Raw genomic sequence first — 18,386 nt, forward strand, 5'->3', positions numbered from 1 at the left:
TCTTTCCACTAGTCCAGGAGTGAAGTAAGATGAACAAAGTCAACTTTCCTTGTGAAAAGAAAGTGAAAAGTGAAAAGAAAGACTGCACTTTAGGTTTGTCTACCTGCTTACTTTCAAAGATGATTCTGAGCAAAGCAATCTCACACACTACTGTACAACTGCAGCCTCCTTCAATGGCACTTCTCAGTCAGGTTTCCAATGCTCTGAAGCCACCTGGTTCCGTTCTTTTTTTTTTTTTTTTTTTTTTTTTTTTTTTTTTTTAAGAAAGAGCTTAATAAGGTACTGAGCTACTGCCAGTTCAACAAATAATTTAATAATTTTATTAACTGTTTTTGTTTGTTTGCTTGCTTGCTTATTTTTAATTTGGAGATATCTCTATTCTAGTTTGCCAAACGAATTGACTAATTAGTGATTTTACCTTAAAATTATATCATTATCTCCAAAATCCCAGTCCATACTAATCCATTGTGGTGAATCAAATGGTTATATAAAAACTGCATCCTTCAAATTAATCTTTAGAACCAGATCACATGAAGGAAAAAACACAGCTGCATCCTGTGCTCTTACAGTGTGCACTGAAATAAAACTGGCTTCATAGTGATGTAGGTGTCCCCATGGATCTAGGTCTTGATTGAGCCATTCCTTTACTTACTGATTAGTACTACCACAGAAGTTTTCCCTGACATTTATATAAAGCACAAAGGACAAAAGTCACTTTGGAGACTGTTAAGCATAAGAAGAAGTCTCAATTAGAAATTCAAATGAAATTTTGCTCCATGATATGGAAGTGGGCAAATGCTGCAGATGGTCTCTGTGCCAGCAAAGGCCTCCATGCACTGACAGTCTGTAACAGATGAGATGGGATTAGTGTGTTATCCTTCTAATATCTACATAGTGTTGTTTGCCCTTGTAAGGGCAAATTACCCTATGACACCATTTAGATGGTGTCATAGGGTAATCTTTTTGAATTTTCCAGACTGTCATGGAACATTTTTTAACTCTGCAACATCAGCTGCTGAAGCTAGATCTGATTTTGCATACTCCTTGATTCTGGCTGCTCCAACAAGAAGCCAGGCTACTGACGCACCAAGTGAGCTCATTCACAGTGGTAAGCTCACTCCCATGAGCTCCAGCTCATTCTCGTGGTTGGAGTTATATAACGCACAGCAGATATTACACAAAATTCTCGAATAATGCTAGCATTTAGCAGCCATTTCTCACCTGCAGAAGATGGTGAGACTCCAACATTCACAGTAGACTGGAAAGGCTTCGTTTATACTTCATTTGTTGCTATTTCCATATACATAGAACAGCACTCCTGGTGAAGGACAATCCTGTTCAGTAGGTCCCAAATCCTATGAAGAGCTGGGATGACCAGCACTATTTCCATAGCTTCCCTGAGAAGAAACAGGTTTTCACAGAACTGTGAGAGGAGCCTGTGTTCACCCTCAGGCATTTAGAACTGCAAATGAGGTAAACCATAAAAGACTGAATGTGGTTTGCAGTTGTGCTTTAGAAACCTACCACACAATGCTTTAACAGTCCATGGCTAACCTGTGCTTACTTGGTAAGTCAACAGTCACTTCTGTGCTGGAAATGGGCAAGACTAATAAAAACATGTTTTCTTATGGATTTCGGACATGAGTAATTAATGTGTTTAAACTATTAAACTCTGAGTTTCAGAGAAAAGAATTTCCAAACTGTACTGAGGCCAAGGACAACATGCACGTGAATTGTCTGCGTGAAGGAAGAGATGAAAAGGGCATTAATCCATTATAGCTGGGCTTGGCTGAATACAAAGGCAAGTTCAAGGACTCGGATAAGGGATGGACAGAAAAGATGGAGAATGCCTGGTTGGTAAAGAAACCTATTAGGGTCCCAACTCTTATCCTCTCTGCATTGATAGGGTCACACAGGGCATCCATTTAAGCTTTCCTGTGATGACTAATGGTGGACTGTGACAAAGCTCAAAGCAGAGAAAGACCTGAAGTGTTTCCCATAAGGTAGGTAACTGCTATGACAGACTGCTCTTTCACACTTTCCAGTGCTTCTCCCCAGGAGACTAAACCTGTCATCTGTTCAAAGGAGGAAATATGCTGCAACATTTTAATTTCCTGGCCCTAGTTACTAAATGTGTATACGGTGAAAGCAGTAAGGGTTAATAACTGCTAGGTGATATAGAAATATCCTTTCAGCAGGTGTTTTCTCCCCCCCCCCCCCCCCCCTTTTTTTTTTTTTTTTAAAACAGGCTTCTTCCCTTTCACTGCTTGTCTAGTGTTTGGATCACTAGATGCAGAAGGATATATAAAACAGTCTGATAAGAAGGTAACACAGGAACTGCAACGTAATTCAGCATGGTAGCAATCAAGAAATGAAGGAAAAAGTTTTGAATTCAGCAGTAGCCTGATGCTGTAAAAGAATATTATTATCCAACTTTTCTGTATTGGATGTAGACACACAATGAGATTATATGTTTATCTGTCCTGCACTGAAACCCAAATACTCAGTGGAGCTGAGGACGCATTCGATTTTTTTATTTTTATTTATTTTCTGTGCCTTAAAAACTCTTCTTTACTTTGGCCATAACCCTAGATTTTTGAAAATGTATCATTAATTCCAGGCTAAAACTAGACGAACTTTTTCTTGTGGAATGCTTTACTGCGCACTTTGTGATAGCACATCTAATCTCCCTTGGGAAATGACCACTGATTTGGGCAGACTATTGTCTCTTCATTCATTGCTAACGTGCTCTTTAATCATCACTAAAGATTGCTGTCTCAGGAAATGGCATATCCATAACCCACTCGTCTTTCCACCTAATGCATGCCGGAGGTTTCGTCTGCAGTAACCTGACAGCCGTCTTCTCAGATGAGGACTCAAATCCTGCCGCTGCCGCTGGGATGGGTTTGCCAGCAGAATGCCGTACGGCAAAACCCCAGCGCTTCTCCCCACCCCGCTGAATCATTTACACAGCATGCAAATGCTCGCAGCACGGTGGAACACCTGCAGGATGCCCTTCACGCAAGCATTAGGAGGCACTGCTCAACAACTTTTCTGAGGCCAGAGCAGGTAAGCAGCCTTCTGCAGCTCTCTGGGGCGCGCAGCCCGTGCCGGCCGGCCGTGCGAAGGCAGCACCGCCACGGGGGCCGCCGGCCGGGGCGAGGCGGCGGCGGGCGCGGGGTGCCCGGTCCTGCGCTGCCCTGCCCGTCCCGTCGGGGACCGACGGCTCGTCCCGGCCAGCACCGATTACCCGAGGGCACCGGGCTTCTCCAGCAGCCGCAGCCCGATGTAAAGACGGGCAGAGGGGCAGGACGAGCCCCTCGCCCGCCCGGGCCGGCCCCGGGCGCCCCCCGCCCCGTCGGGGCGCCCGTGGGCGTCGGGCGAGTCCCGGCGGCGCCGCCGCAGCCCTGCCCGCTGTTCGCTGCCCTCCCGCGATGGGAAGGGGCAGGCCGGGCTGGTTCCTGACTCCAACTTCCCCCAAGTTTGCTCGGGTTTCCCCCCCTCCCCGCGGGATCCGCCTCGGCTCCGCGTCCTCCGGGAGGAGCGGGAGGGAGGGGAAAGGCGTGTCTTGCCGGGGCTGCCGCCGCCGCTGCTGCCGGAGGCAGATCGGGGATATAAAGGAGCTGGCCGGGCGCCGGCTGCGGCTCCACTCTGTGCCTGCGCTCACGCCGCGGCGAGAGGGGCGCAGCGGGGCGCGCAGGGCGGCGGCGGGGAGGGGGAAGAGCAGCAGGAGGAGGAGGAGGAGGAGGAAGAGGAAGGCGGCAGGCAGCGCGGGGCTCGCCGTGGGCAACCCCAATGCGTGGACTATCCGCTGCTGCATTATGCTGGAGCTACAGTTCAGCTGAAGGGAGATTGCACACGGCCGGCTGGGCTGGACTGCAGCGCTGCCGTTCCTTATGAAGAAGGCACAAGTGAGTGCGGCTGGGGGACGGCGGGGGGCATGCCGCGGGAGATACCTGCCTGCCTGCCTGCTGGCAGGGGCCCGAGGGCAGCTTCCCGGCTGAGAAGGGCTCCCCAGGAGCGGGCAGGGCCCCGGCGGCTGCTGGCTTGCACGTCGGGGCAGCGGGAGGCTGCCTTCGGGTGTCCGGCCGCTGGCCCGCCAGGTGAGGGGCGCCTCGGGTGGGAACCGCCGCCGCCCAGGAGCGGTTTGGAAGCTGGGGGGAGCTGGGGGGGGGGGGAATAATTTTCAAAAGGAAAAAACAAAATTTACCGCCAGGTAAATTTTTTCTCGGCGTCCGCAGCCCGTGGAAAAGTTCCAGCAAGCGGGCCGGATCGGCTGCCTAGCCGTAAGAAACCTCGGAAGGCACTTGGAAAAAAAACAACTGCCGTAATAAATCAGTTGCCTGTGTTACGCTGCTGAGCGTGGGCTACACGAACCGAGTGCGAAAACATGAAATAATTTGAGGCAGCAGTGCTGTGGCTGTTATTCTCAGTGGTTCCATTCAAGCCGCTTCGGCGTGCCGCACCGGGTCGGTTCTGTAGCTAGCCCCTTGGCATTCCTCCCCTCGCCCTCCCTCACCCTACCGTGAAGAATTTCTCTGTACCCTTGTGGGGGTTTATGCCCTTATTTCTTCAAGTTCTGTACAGATTACAATTGTCACGTTGTGCGTATTTTCAGAGGAAGGCTAGGGGCAGGCAAAAGTAGAGAAAAGTGGAAAATTCATCCTGTAACAAGAAGCAGCTCGGGGAAAGTCTAAAGAGAAAACTTTAAGGCTTGACTCTGCGAGGTGCCGCTACCCTCCATCCTGGCTGACCTCCGTGAGAGTCAGGGCTGCTTGGAGCAGAGGCTGAGCTCCCAGAGAGAACTGCACGGACACACGCACTGCGGATCTCGTGCTGGGGGTTTTCGCCTCCCCCTTCCCTTCTTCTCAAGAAGCAAGATACTTTTTGCCTTCCCCTGTCTCATGGCAGCTGCTGTCCCCCACACACTGGCAGCCTGAAGACATCACCATACAGTCACTGGAAAAGACGTAAAAATTAAGAAAATGGGAAGCATCTTACTAAGGTCTTTGGGGTAGTTAAATACTTTTTCAAAAGATTACAGGAATTTGAAACACTTGCTTTTTGAAACATATAAGCCTCAGCTGGCCAAAGCACTGGAGAATGCACTCATGCTTAAGGAGGTATTAATTGCTGACTGTTAACTTTTGCGATGCTGAATTGCAGCAAAGTATAGCCTTAAATGATTGTCTCTGAATTCTAACAGTGTATGTTTGTTGAAGCCATTCCCTTTAGGTGACTAAAGATGCCTTGTGCCTCCAAACTATTGTTTCAGACCTTATACACAAACTTGGTCAAATGTGCTGGATAGGTTATTAATCGGGAAGGGTCTCATTAAGCTGTAAGAGCTATATTTGTGTGCTGAGTTTTATGCATTCTCTTGATATTGGAGTGGAAGCAGTAAAGTCGTAAAATGTTATCCTAGCCCACAGAAACATGTGCTGGGCTGTTTCTTCAGAGAAGAAAAAAACTGTTCAGCGAGCAAATGAAGGTTTACAAGTGCAAGCAGTCAAGCATTTCATTTCCTATGAACTGTAAACTTCAAAAACCAACAGAGTACTTTTGCAAATTCAGAGCAAAGCAGGAATAATCCCTCTCTCCCACTAAACTGGGAAAGACAGGCAGTCCTGACATTCAGTACCATATGGCTTGACTCAGGGGCTCAGGAGCTGTAGTCCGTGGAACAGCTTCTTGTCATGGTGGTGAAGCATCTGTCAGCCTTCAAGCAGCTACGCTTCCTGCTTTTTGGAGACAGTGACAGACTCCTAGCTTTCCAAAGGATTGTTTCTTTCATTTTAAAGATTAGCAAACAAATAGGATACCAAATCTTTAATCATTCCAGGGAGATCAGAGCAGGAGATACTTCAAGGAAGACTTTCAGCTGAAAATATGAAGACCCTTGTACAAAGAGAGAGCAAGTGATGTGGATACAAGAAGGAGGACTTAAGCACGCTGTGGCACTCAGCACGTCAAAATGAATCTTCATGCTCTTCTGTGGCTACTTTTCCTATTGTCTTGACCAATATCTGGCCTAGAGAAGAGATCAGGATTGGAAAGCTAGAAAATAAGTTAAGATTTCTTAATATAAATTCTGCAGTAGACTTGCTACAGAAAGTGAGAACCTCTACCTCACTGTACCTGGAAACATTTAGTAATACCTGGGTAGTGCTTGAAATAGATCAGGGATTTTGACGTTTAAGGTAATATTCCATGGGGAAAACATATAAGTAGTGTAGCTGAAGGAGCAGCTGAGTCATACACTAGTTCGAATGAAGTGCTGAAAGAGAGGAGGAGTGCTGAATGCTAGGCTAGAAGTGAACAGGTTGGTCAGTTTATTTACTTCAGTCTTAACCTGACAGACAGGGGGAACTGTAGAAGCATGTTCCCCAACAGTGTCAGTCCTAACACGATTTTTTTCTGAAACTCTAGAGTCTGATGGTTATATAAACCCTTGTTTTAAATATACCACCCCCCCTCCTTTATATATATATAAGTGGTAATGCCTTTAGAAATATGATTAAACTTTTAGGGTCCAGTCATATTAAGTCTTTTTTCAAAGGGACATTTCCCATGAATTAATCTTACTGAAGGATCACTTGTATGAGAGGATTTGCAGGGTTGCATACTTAGTAATTAAAACTATTATTGGAAGGAGTTCATGTCATTTTGCATGCCAATATTACAACACAAGAATACCACTGATGTTGGGACAGCTTTATAAATTTTGAAAATAGGATGACCGAAGCTAGTGTATGATACAATCTTACAAAAACATATAGCAGGTTTCTGATTTCCTTGTTCTTGTTGTTTCCTTATTTCCTTGTTGCTGCAAGGAGAGGTCATGCATGAGGATAACTCAGAAGGCTTCTGATATTACAGACTGTCTGGTATTTGGATTGTGCACTTGATCTTCAGCTGTGCGTTAGATGCATAACTTCTTAGAAACCTCAGTGCTAGAAGGATCTGAGATCCGAGCTTGGCTTTTCACCTCTAAATGCACGTATTATTGCTAGTAGTTAAATGATCTCTTTAGGTTGTCCTGTCCAGAGTATGTTTGTGTCACTGATGTAGGAGCCTCTGTAGGCATTATTATGGGAAAAAAATACCTGAAAAAAAAGAGTTAGTATGCAAATTACCTGTTCCTGGCTTATATTGGTGGGCTAAAACAGAAATACAAAGGCAATATTTGATACACTTGTGTGAGCTTGCAGAGCCATTATTTATAAGCTCTGATCTTCAATCTATCTTGCCCATTCTGCAAGAAAATGAACATGAAGCACTAGAAGATACTTGAAGCTCATGGTGAGCATACACCATGCTCACCATAGCTCATCAGGTAGATAAAGAGATCTGGTTATCAGATAGATAAAGAGAACTTGCTGAAGCCTGGAGGATGTTGCGCTCTTCACTTAGAGTAATGGACTAAGGTCTCTTTCCTCTTTTCCTGAGTTTTGATTCTGCTTATGGGAGGTCAGGTTGTGAATGTGGCAGCTGGGGAGGACATCCTGGACAGCTTGTTCTTCATAAATTGTAATATGGAGAATACACAGCAGATAACCTGGAAGACTTTAGGGTAGGGGAATATTTTGTAAGGGTTTCTCCTCCTCCCCCCTCCCCCACCAACCCCCCCTTGCATTATGTCTGTTAGTTTTTATCTCTGTGAACTACATTGCACTCGGCTTTATTGTTTAGATTGAGTCTTCTGACTCAGTCTACTTTCTGACCTTGTTCTGCCATTGCACAAAACTGTAGTTTCTCCTTCTGTGCAAGACATTTCAGCTGTTCAGGTATGGCTCTGCAAGCTGACAGTGCCATTCTCCGAGTTTTGTTGTGTGACTTAATGGTATGCTGGCTCATGTAATCGCCATATTGTACGCAAGTTAAGAGTTGGCAAGACACAGCCCTTGGCTTAGGTTGGGCAATGCTCAGTATGCAGTATGTAAACACAACACCCATTTATTTGAAGCAAGGCAGGAAAAATCTCCCTACGCAATTCCATTTGAGTGGTGTGGGAGCAGACAGAGGAAAATGAAAGCGTTTGTTCTTTCCCTGGTCTTCGGTATGCCAACCCTGAGGCTTATCAGCCTTTTAAACACACTGCAAATGCTTGTTTCTTTTTCCTGTGCACTTGCAGAAAAAGGAGATGGACCAACGTAAGGTGAGTCGAGAGGGATTAGTGTTCCTCATTATTTTGGTAGATCAGCTGTTGTTTGCATTGTGTATTGAGTCCTGTGGAAATCTGCAAAACAACATTCAGAAGTATTATCGATACTGAAATAACTGACTGTTAGGAGGCTGTAAAATATAGATTTCTTTGCTGGATGTTTTTTAATTATTGGCAAAAGTATCAGGTATTTATATTAGTATGAGAATGAAAATTAAAAATACATTCCAAACAACAAAAAAATAGTGTTAGGTGTTTAATTTGATTAAAGCTGGTAGCATGCATAATAACTGTGGTTAATAAAAGTAGATACACTAATGAAGACATTATTTCTACTATAAGTCTAAATAAGAACCAGTTAAGGAGTTTAGATTAATGAACACTTTGGATCAAAATAACGCAGGAAATAAATTATGCCCTAATTTCCCATTGTTATCTAATAATCACTGAGTGAAAGACTCGTTGCTTTTCCTTTTTAAACAGTGTTTAAATTACACAAGGTAGATGGGTGGGATAACCACTGTAGATCCAATTAGGAATTTTCTGCTTTATGCATGTTCCTGTGCTGTTGTTGCTATGTGGAGCAGATTTAAGTCTGGGTGCAAGGCAAAAATAGAACCAAGTTTAAGTCATTACCGGTATTCCCTAAGGGAGGCCCTTATGGTATTCACTGCTAGTGCCGTGCTTTGGAGCATACTGTTTTGCAAAGTGGTCAAGTCCTGAGCCTCCAGATCAACACTTGAAGCAATGCTAGACACGAGACAAAGTGGTGCAGGCTGAGGGGTGCAGGCTCCCTCCTGCAAGCCCAGTGCTATCCACTGATGGTGGTCAGGTCTTCAGGGAGCTCCTGGAGAGGTGTCTCAACCAGGTCTACTGCAGACCCTGTTTTCAGACAGCTGCTAGACCTAAACCTTCACTGCTGTTAAATAGCACTTGTAAATATGTGGGAACAGCAGTATTTGTTGTTTTGTTTGTTTGTGTTCATTTTCTTCTTTAGTGCTTCAAATCTTACTGGATGGAGATCAGGTACAGAAATGACCTTCAAGGTCCTATTTAGCCCAAGCCTTAGAACTACCTCTTCTCACATCTATGATTTGGTGCCTGTTTAACAGCCATTCACTGGGTGTTTCTTAATGTCTCAGTGAAGTCTTTCTAGGAATCAGGCTGAGTATCTTGGTATTCCCTCCACTGATATTGACTTCCTACTAGTTTTGGGCTGTGGAGATGGGGAGTCAGAGAGGGATGTGTGCTTGCAGCCATGGGGCTGGAGCACAGCTGGATTGCAGATTTCAGCTCAGACCAATACTACCAGGTTTAGGCTGGACCATCATAAGAGGATGCGTGTGTGGTCTACAGCAATTAATTGTGGGTTTGCCTTGATTCAGTCCATGGAGAAAAAGACTAATCTAAAATAATTTACTTGAGTACACTCACTGGAGTGAGACAAACCAAGGTTCCAATCTTTTCTCTGGGGGGAAATCAGGTCTCTAAGGAGGGTCTAACTATCCACTCCATTTTGTTGAATCTGTTCTACTTTGTATAAGTAATTATGAATTGTGCCAGAGGAAAAATAATAATAAAAAATAAACAAAGCATAACTTTAGTGTTGCTCCAAATCTGAACTGGGTCATATGAAGACTTTAACTCCTCTGGATTAAGTCATACTTTAAAACCAAATTAAGTAAACTGCTAGGTTTATTTGTTCAATCTCAAAGGGGGCTGACACATGAACTAGGAATGTAGGGGGGATTACCTTTCAGGCCATAAGGCCAAAATCGCAGTTTGTGAATTATGCCAGCCTTTGAACCTCCAGAAAGATTTAGGAGTCTGCAAATCAAGGTATGTAAAAATCAGTCAGCCAGCACTACTTCTTTGTGTAACTTAGTATTTCCAAGTGTGGTCATCCATGTGACTGAACCTAGCTTCAATGCAATCATGTTAACCGTCTCAGTGAAAATAAATTCTCATCTAGTGTCTTCAGCTGGTCTGCTGCCTTTCATTCGTTCTGCTGCCAAGCTCCAAGAACTTTAATTCACTGACAGTTAAGGCCATGTATAAGTGTAGTCCAGTCTGCTCTACCATCTCTTCATTAGAAATATCTTAACAAGTTTAGAAGGACCATAAGTATTGCTTTAGAAATATCTTAAGTACTTGATGTGAGCAGGATCAAATGTACTGATAGTCTTGTAATGTCTTTCTGCATATATAAATGACTTCCTTTTTTTTTTTTTTTTTTTTCCTTGCAACTACTGAAAGTTGGGGAGGAGTCCATCTACCTCATACCATTTAATCCATGTACACATATATACAGAGGAGCACACACCATGCAAAAACAGTGATACATATTAAGTATTCTTTATCTGTATGCCAGACTATGCTTGTGCACAAATTTATATGCAGTTTAGGTCTAAGAGTAAAAGTGGTGTGCAAGCCTTCTGCCCAAGAGGTTTGAAAGTCTGTGTGTAACATGGGAATAACTGAAGCCTGGGAATGTCCAGGTTCAGGCTAGAATAACGTGTGCAGAAATACATGCCAACTGTGTGTATTTCCTTCACACCAGAGACATAATCTGTGTGTGAATTCACATTCTGCTTTACTGCCAAAGAAGTAAGGCAGAGGATAAATGAATACTTTAATGCAGTAGAACTTCCTCAGAAAAAAAAAAAATTCTGAGTCCTACACTGCATAATCTTAAAACCATTTTGTCAACTGGATCTATAGCTTTTTCTTCATGTGTTTTTGTTCTTTGTGAAATATAGAATTCAGTGGCAGGAATAAACTAAAGTTTATTCCTCATTTTCCATTTTCTGAGGAAGAAATAAGTGATCCTTTTTTTTTTTTTTTTTTTTTTTTTCCTTTCTGAAAGAGGCCTTATGATGATACCTGAAAAAAATAAATACATTTTATTTGAATATGGAAGTCAGAGAGAAAAAATATTTTTTTCTTTGCTACATTGTACTTGCTAGGTAGAAGCAAACCAATATATGCATTCTGTTTATGTATGATATATAATCTCTGGTGGATTCATAGGTCTGTTTGGTAACACGTGACCTTTAATTACGTTTGAAAAAAGGTTATCTTGGCGATATTAGCCAGACTGTGAAACTAATTTGTGCATGTCCTGACAATTTATTTCCATTTAAAATAGAGAAAAAACCCTGTGCAAATCACACAGCAACTCTCTTTGAAAGAGTTGCTCCTGGACAAAAGAATGAGCTTACAGTGTGTTCAGCACATATTGAAATCTCAGAGTAATGCATTGATGTACAAGGCTTATTATTTTGAAATACTCCTGTAAATATGGAGGTTTTAGGGTGTGCAGGGATTAGGTCAGTTGTGTTCCTTTGTTTCATGTTGATCCAAAAAATTCCTCTGTTTATGGAGATTTTGTAATTGTGTATAAATGGGAGTAGGATACCTAGCTACTGACTTTTGTGCTCAAACTGAAACAATGGACTGAAGTAAGGCAGTGAGGACTCAGTGAGGACTCAGAAATGATATATTTAAATTAATAGTATGCTGCATATATGCAAAAAAAAATCACAAATGAAAAGAAGTGCCTAGAAATTTAGGGAGGTTGAAATTTTAAACATGCTAACGGTTTTTTATAAAGAAGTCCTATGCTCCAGACCTCTAATTTCCAGCCTCCATTTGCTAGTTATTAAGTGAAGTCAGCAAAATTTGTCTTTTGCAGAAAATGACAAGCAGACAACATTATGCATTGTCTTTAAACTGATATAGATCTACACGTCAGATCTTGAAATTTGTTTTTCTTTTACAACTTTGAAGCATGCAGGAATAGGAACATTAGTCAGCCAAATGAAGTTAGGAAGCTTGTATAACACTGCTTGGCACCCTCTTTCATTTGTATTAATATATATACGTATATATATATATGTATATATATATGTTCTTGAATAAACTGATCTTTTTGGTGGTTATTAAAAAAAGATAAAAAGATCTCCAATATTCATAATTGCTGTCTTTTTGAAATTACTATGGTTCTACAGTGTGTGGATTGCATTTCCATTCTAATAGCAAAAACTATCAGTGCTGTACTTGACACAAGTTTAAATGGTTCTGATGTGTATTATATTCTTTATTTTCAAGGAAATATGAAACTTATTTATAAACTGTAAGTTTAAATACTGTCACTGAAGCTGCTTTGATCTTCTGTATTATAATCCCTGGCAAAGACTATGCCCTAGATGTGCCATGCAGTCTCTAAATCCGTGTCCTTTTAAAATTCTGGCCATAAGCATAGTCTGCCTCAAACTGTTTTGTTAAATTTCTTCAGTATTTGTTCCTTTAGTAGTGTAAAGCTGGATGGTGAGCCCTGTTTTCAGGCTACTAAAATCAGTGAAAATCGTGTACTTTAGAATTTGGTGAAGACTGGACTCCATTCCCAAGCAGTGTTCATAATCCCCCATAAATTCTCTTTTGCTACAGATGGAGGAAGATTTTGTCCCTTCCCATGTATGTGACCAAAATTTCTGGAATTCATTTTCTGTTGTCACATCTCAAGCACACATCTAAAAATGATTGTGCATTTCTCCATCGTCTCTCTCTCTCTCTCCCCATTCAGACAGAAAATAGTGCTACACTAATTTCTTCATGCACCTTTCCTGGCCTCAGCTGCATTTAAGTCACTTTAAAATGAAAGTTCTGCACTTCTGGAAACCAAAATCTGGAAGGTTTCTCTTTCGCTTCTCTGTTTTTTTCCACTCATTCAAAGCTTCATCTCTGGTGAGTGTTTTCTATAGGTTTTTAGTAGTCTGTTGAGTGGCCATTTTTATTTCCTATCAACTTTTTAAGACCCACTTCAAAAATTATTCTGTTGAATAATCTCTGTTTACTGCATTTCATCTTGTCTGTAAAAAATTAAGCATTTCGGGATTAGAATAAATCTCCTGTTATGTGGAATATTTTAATTTATGTGATCACAACACATACTTATAATCTAACTGAAGAGCCCTCTGAAATACTGGTCTGCTACTCTGGAAGTGACACTTCTTCTTCTTCCTTAATATATTAATGAAATTTGTACTTTTTTGGAAGAATCACATACATAATGAGCATAATGAGATCAAAGGAAATTCTTGTAGAAGCAATTGTTGCTGCTTTCTGCTGTATCTCTTAGCTTTATTATGTAACTATATTAGAAATATCTAATTTAGTGTTTTCATTTGTCCTTTAGATCAACTGGGGTGAATTTCTTGTTTTTTCTTCTCTTTCTTTCTCATCAGCTTTTTTTTTTTTTTTTTTTTTTTTAATCTCACATGCAGGTTTTAGTGATCAACTAAATATCTGCCACTAGTAGATTGTCAGCAATACTTCCGGTCATTTAAAGCTGCAACAGAATGTTGTTGACCTCTACAAATGGTCTGAGACATAAGTAAAGTTAATCTGATTTTAGCCTACTGGTTTATTTCTATTGCAACAAATCCTTCATGTTTTGCACCCAAAAACATTACTTAAGTTGCTGTTGAATTTTACCTGTTTGAAGTGTTAGTTGTCCAACTGTGATGTGCTTTTTGGCTTTATCTGCTGTGATTGATTAATCTTCTTAACCTACATGTTCCATTACTTATTTCAGATTAAATTGCACAATTCCAGCATTAGGAAGATTTTTTTCTTGTGCAACCTGACAAGTATCAATTGAATAAACTTGATAAGGATCGATATGATGCACTAACTCAAATCTTACTGGAATTTTAGAGTATAGACATTGAAAAATGCATACTCTTGAGGAGATTTGCACTAATCTCAGTGATGGGATATATTTTCTGTAGGATTAATTCCAGAAGTAAAAAAAATAAATAAACGTGATAGGCCAGGCAACTTAATGCCTGTTCTTTTAAAAGAGCAATTCTAGGAAACTTTGGAGAACTACCTGTATAAATCATCTAAGAATCATATTAGATCACGTCAATATTTATATGAGTTTTCCTATCAGCATGTCTGTAGCAAGGCTGCAGTTGAACATGCATCACAATTGTTTCACTACTGAAAACTATAGTTCTTTCTAATTCCCACAAAATCTGTTGACCAAAAGTAAAGCTCTATAAGAATTAAACTTACTACACACAATTTACAACTGCATTTTTTCATAAGTAACTCCCATGAAAATCATCACTAAAATCAAAGTAAAATTGAAGTTTCTTTCAAAGGGTTTTGTTTTGTTTCATCATTGCAAATATTGTGAAGATATCTACATTTTATCAGTTATTTACTAAATTCAACGTACTGTATTACTGGTGTCTTAAAAATTATATGTTAAAGGCATGTGCATTTAACAGGAATTTATATTTCTCCAAAATTGTAAAGAATTGAAAGATTGTACTTGCAAGTTGATATATATCAGAGGAATGTGCCCAGTCTTCCTGAAAACACAGGGGACTTGTGGAGCTAGCAGTTGTTAGACTGTGCAGCATGTAATTAATCCCTTGCACCACCACTACACACACACACACACACACACACACACACACACACACACACACACAAAAAAAAAAAGCAAACAAGCAAACAAAAAACACCTCAAACCCCCACACAAATCACCTGGATACTAGAGTTACAGTTTGTGTGGAAGGGTCTAGAGTTTTGGGCAGGATATAACTTACAACTCAGGTTAATTTTACAGTAAAAGCAAGGTGTTCATAACTTGGAAAAAATCAGCAATCATGGCGTTCCCTTCGTTTTCTTAAATATGCAGTAACTCTTAACACATTTACTCTTAATTCATGTCTTCAGAGTTAATGAATATGTCCAGAGTTTTAAAAAGATTTTTTTCTTAACAGCTTGACTCTATTGTTGTGTTGTCAGTAGATCTGTATTTAAATCACTCAACAGGAGGAAGGAGGGAACTCTATATTAAGAGTTTAATAAAAGGAATAGAAAATCCTAGTTCCAGTAAAAGAAATGTTTTCATGTAATTGGATTCTTTGTGTTTCAAAATAGGTGAATAAAGGGAAAATGATGCAGTGACCTGCTTAGATTGCCTACCCTAAAAATGTCTAAGAAGAAAACTAAGTAGCCCCATATTGTAGCTTCCTTATCATAACAGTCTGAGGAAAAATTGTATTGGGACAGAAAGCAAAGTGTAGGAATAAGTTGTTAATTTGTAACATGGCAAAGCCTAAGTGGTGATGTTCTTTAATTGTCAGCAACCTCATATAGTTCAATCTGGAAGGAGGGTTCACAGATTGATGACAACATGTGCAGGCTACATAAATTACTCAGGTTAATTGAAACTAAAAGAGATTCTGAGGAACTTTTTAAAGGTTTAGAGAAGACAGGAGAACAGATGGCATGATGGCAAATGGAGTTCATTGTGTAGAAGTGCAAGGGGATGCATTTTGGAAGGAGTATTTTGAACTAATTGTAACTACATAAAAAACAGTAGTTTTAATCAGTTGAAAAATACTTCCAAGCTCTATTTTAATTTTCTTGTATCTATACATGGTCAAGAAAAATGGATGAAAAATCTGTGTATTGTACCTGTGGTAGAACAAATTAACCAAGATACTGGAATGAAGAGAAAGCAGAAAGAGAAACATAAAAAGTGTAGTGTTTTTATGATGGTGATAGTCAGCCACCTTGAACAAAGTCCCTGTTGCTCCATCTGAAAAAGGAATATAACAGAAATAGTACTACCAAAATAGACAAAAGCATTATATGGAAACGATTTGCATGTGAAGATGGAATGAAAGTTGAAAGAAAGAAACTACTGAGAGAGATGTCTAGGAAGAGTGGTATACAAGTAGTGGAGAGAATGATTATGGGACTTTACTGATATTTTCATTATTACAGGAGCAAAAAAATATCCAACACAGTTGAAAGTCAGAAGATGCTAAAACAGGCAGTGCTACCTTCACACACAGTTACTAGTCTGGAAAGCTTTTTGACACTGGGTATAATATTGCTTGAAGTGCACCTTGATAAATGTCAGAGTCAGCCCAAGAGGTCACTAGTGAAGAGTAGTTCCAGTCTTCTCATCCTTGCACATCTCTTTTCCTCCTCCAGTCATTCCTCAGGGATTAGTTTTGTGTCTCTGAGTTGAATTAGCTAGTCATTGTCTCTGAATTTACTGACATGGTGAAGGGTCGAATGAATGTCAGAGCAAGGGAAGCTACAGAGAAGGAGACGCTGAGAGCTCTCTTTCAGCAGCAGGGAGCTGTTAGATTGCTTCAGCCTATCTCCTTATCCTTCACTGAAGAAAAAAGGATTATACGCTTAAATAGGTTAAAATACATGGTTACTTTAGTTTACACTGTGACCATGAAAGCTTTCTTGTCTTCTAATTCATGGAATTAGAAAATATATCATATAGGCAATACATTCTGCAAGTGTGAACGATCTTTTCTTTTTTTCTTTTCATTTTTATTTATTTATTTCCTATGGCTACCAGACTCATCATGTACAGATCTGACACTTCTTATTTTTCAAATTTTCATTGCTTTAATTGCATGAGTCAGATTTGGACTAATTATAAACTCAGTTTCATATACAACCATCTGCCAAAATTACCATCTGTAACAATTCAGTCTGTACTTTTGAGAAAAGGAAAACCCTTTGAAATATATTGTATCTCAACTCCAATTACTTACTGAAGTAATGACAGCTGAGACATTTATGCTGAAAGATCTTTCTTTCAGCATGTGAGTATGAATGGTTAGAACTCGTAAAATTTTATGCAGTGCTGACACATGTAGATCTAGCCACTGAAAGATGGTGGAGTTTCCAAGGAGCATCCCTGAAAGATACTCATGTACTTCAACATCAGCAGGAAAAGGCATTTAAAAATATTTATTTCCCATTGTGGGACTGAATAGGAATTCAAAATATACTTGAAGTTTTTGATGCATGCACTGGCTTTTTATATTCCAGAAAACATTTTGATCAGTCCCATCCTACTCCATTACTTTTTACCATTTTCAATTTACATTGTCCTGGAGTGACTTTATACAGTGCTTCAAATTCCTAAAATGGCTGTTTTGGCAATTTGCTTTCTGTAAAACATAAATATATCCCATGAAAATAATTTCAGGAAGAACTTTTAAAATTAATTATGGCAAGATATATTTTAGTATACGATGAAAAACAAGTTGATGTTCATTTTCTGTGGTAAGAAGATCTGCAGTTGAAATAATAATCATTTAGACATTTTTGACATATGGAAGTGTTTTCAATTTAGAGTAAAATGTTAAAAGAAAAAAGAAAAAAGAAAAAAAAAAAAAAAGGTGTAGTTGAACTTACTAATGTCCAAGGTAATAGCTTTAGAACAGGGCATTAGAACAGGGCATAATGTATTTGTAATTCCAGCTTGCTGAAGTAAATGGCTTATTGCCTTCTCAGGAATTATGTTGTCTTATAAGCATACTTAAATGTTTTGAAGATTAGTTTCTAATTTGATGTGTCAGTTGTCTGCAGTCACACAAACTGTTAACTTGAAGGCATTTGAAATTAATCTCATCCATCAGTGTATCACTTCAGATAAACCTTCTTTTCACAAAAGATATATGTTAGTTCTTAATGTCCTTATATTCTAATAGCAGTGTGAATGTAAGGTTGTGTTATTCTTTTACAGATCATTACCTTAAAGCTTAATTGTTCGCTATGGTTTTGATTATGTATAGGAAAGCATCTGATCCAAATTATGCAGGAACTAAAAAGCTGTCTAAGAGCTTAGAGTAATTTTTGGAAGTAGAAAGCAACTGGGTTGCTCTCATAAATAAGTATGAGAAAGTTGAGTTGAAATCAAGATTTGAAATTTAAAAAGTGTTGTTGTTTTTCCCAGCCAGGAAACAACTTCAAATCTGGCTTTGTTTTACTCAGTTTTATTTGGAAATAACTGAGATAAACTTGCATGAATGTCATAAACAATTTCTTGAAGCATTCCTAATGAATGCATCTCAGTTTGTCAGGTACAGTGATAGGAAGAAGCAAAAAGTCAAAACCTACTGGAATCTTGCTAAATAAGTCCAGGAAGAATATAAGCCTATCAATGTCATTTCTGATGGGCTCATTGAAACTTCATTTGATTTTTGACAAATGTGAGTCATTTGTTCCATGATTTGAATGATAAAGTTTAAACTAACTATTCTCAAGCTGGTATAGTGACAGACCTTCTGGTTATCTACCTACTATATCAAAAAACACAATGTAAATAATTTTTTTTTATATTTATATATAGTGACAAATAAGCAATATTCAAAGTCCT

At 39.9% G+C, this 18,386-nt stretch overlaps 1 protein-coding gene across 3 annotated transcripts in view; it reads left to right on the plus strand.

Moving 5' to 3' along the window:
* The first annotated feature begins 3,518 nt into the window (after window positions 1–3,518).
* KITLG (KIT ligand) overlaps window positions 3,519–18,386 on the plus strand; it is a 57,693-nt gene continuing 42,825 nt past the window's right edge. The window contains exon 1 of one of the 3 annotated variants that reach the window (XR_004754097.1): window positions 3,519–3,911. Coding sequence is in view for 2 of the 3 variants with exons in the window: in XM_035337665.1 (XP_035193556.1) it covers window positions 3,897–3,911 (15 nt within the window). In the remaining variant the exon portion in view is untranslated. The remainder of the gene's footprint in view (window positions 3,912–18,386) is intronic. The other 2 variants (XM_035337665.1, XM_035337655.1) reach the window with 2 other exon arrangements.

The sequence above is a fragment of the Oxyura jamaicensis genome, chromosome 1 (assembly GCF_011077185.1).
Source record: "Oxyura jamaicensis isolate SHBP4307 breed ruddy duck chromosome 1, BPBGC_Ojam_1.0, whole genome shotgun sequence".
NCBI lineage: Eukaryota > Metazoa > Chordata > Aves > Anseriformes > Anatidae > Oxyura > Oxyura jamaicensis.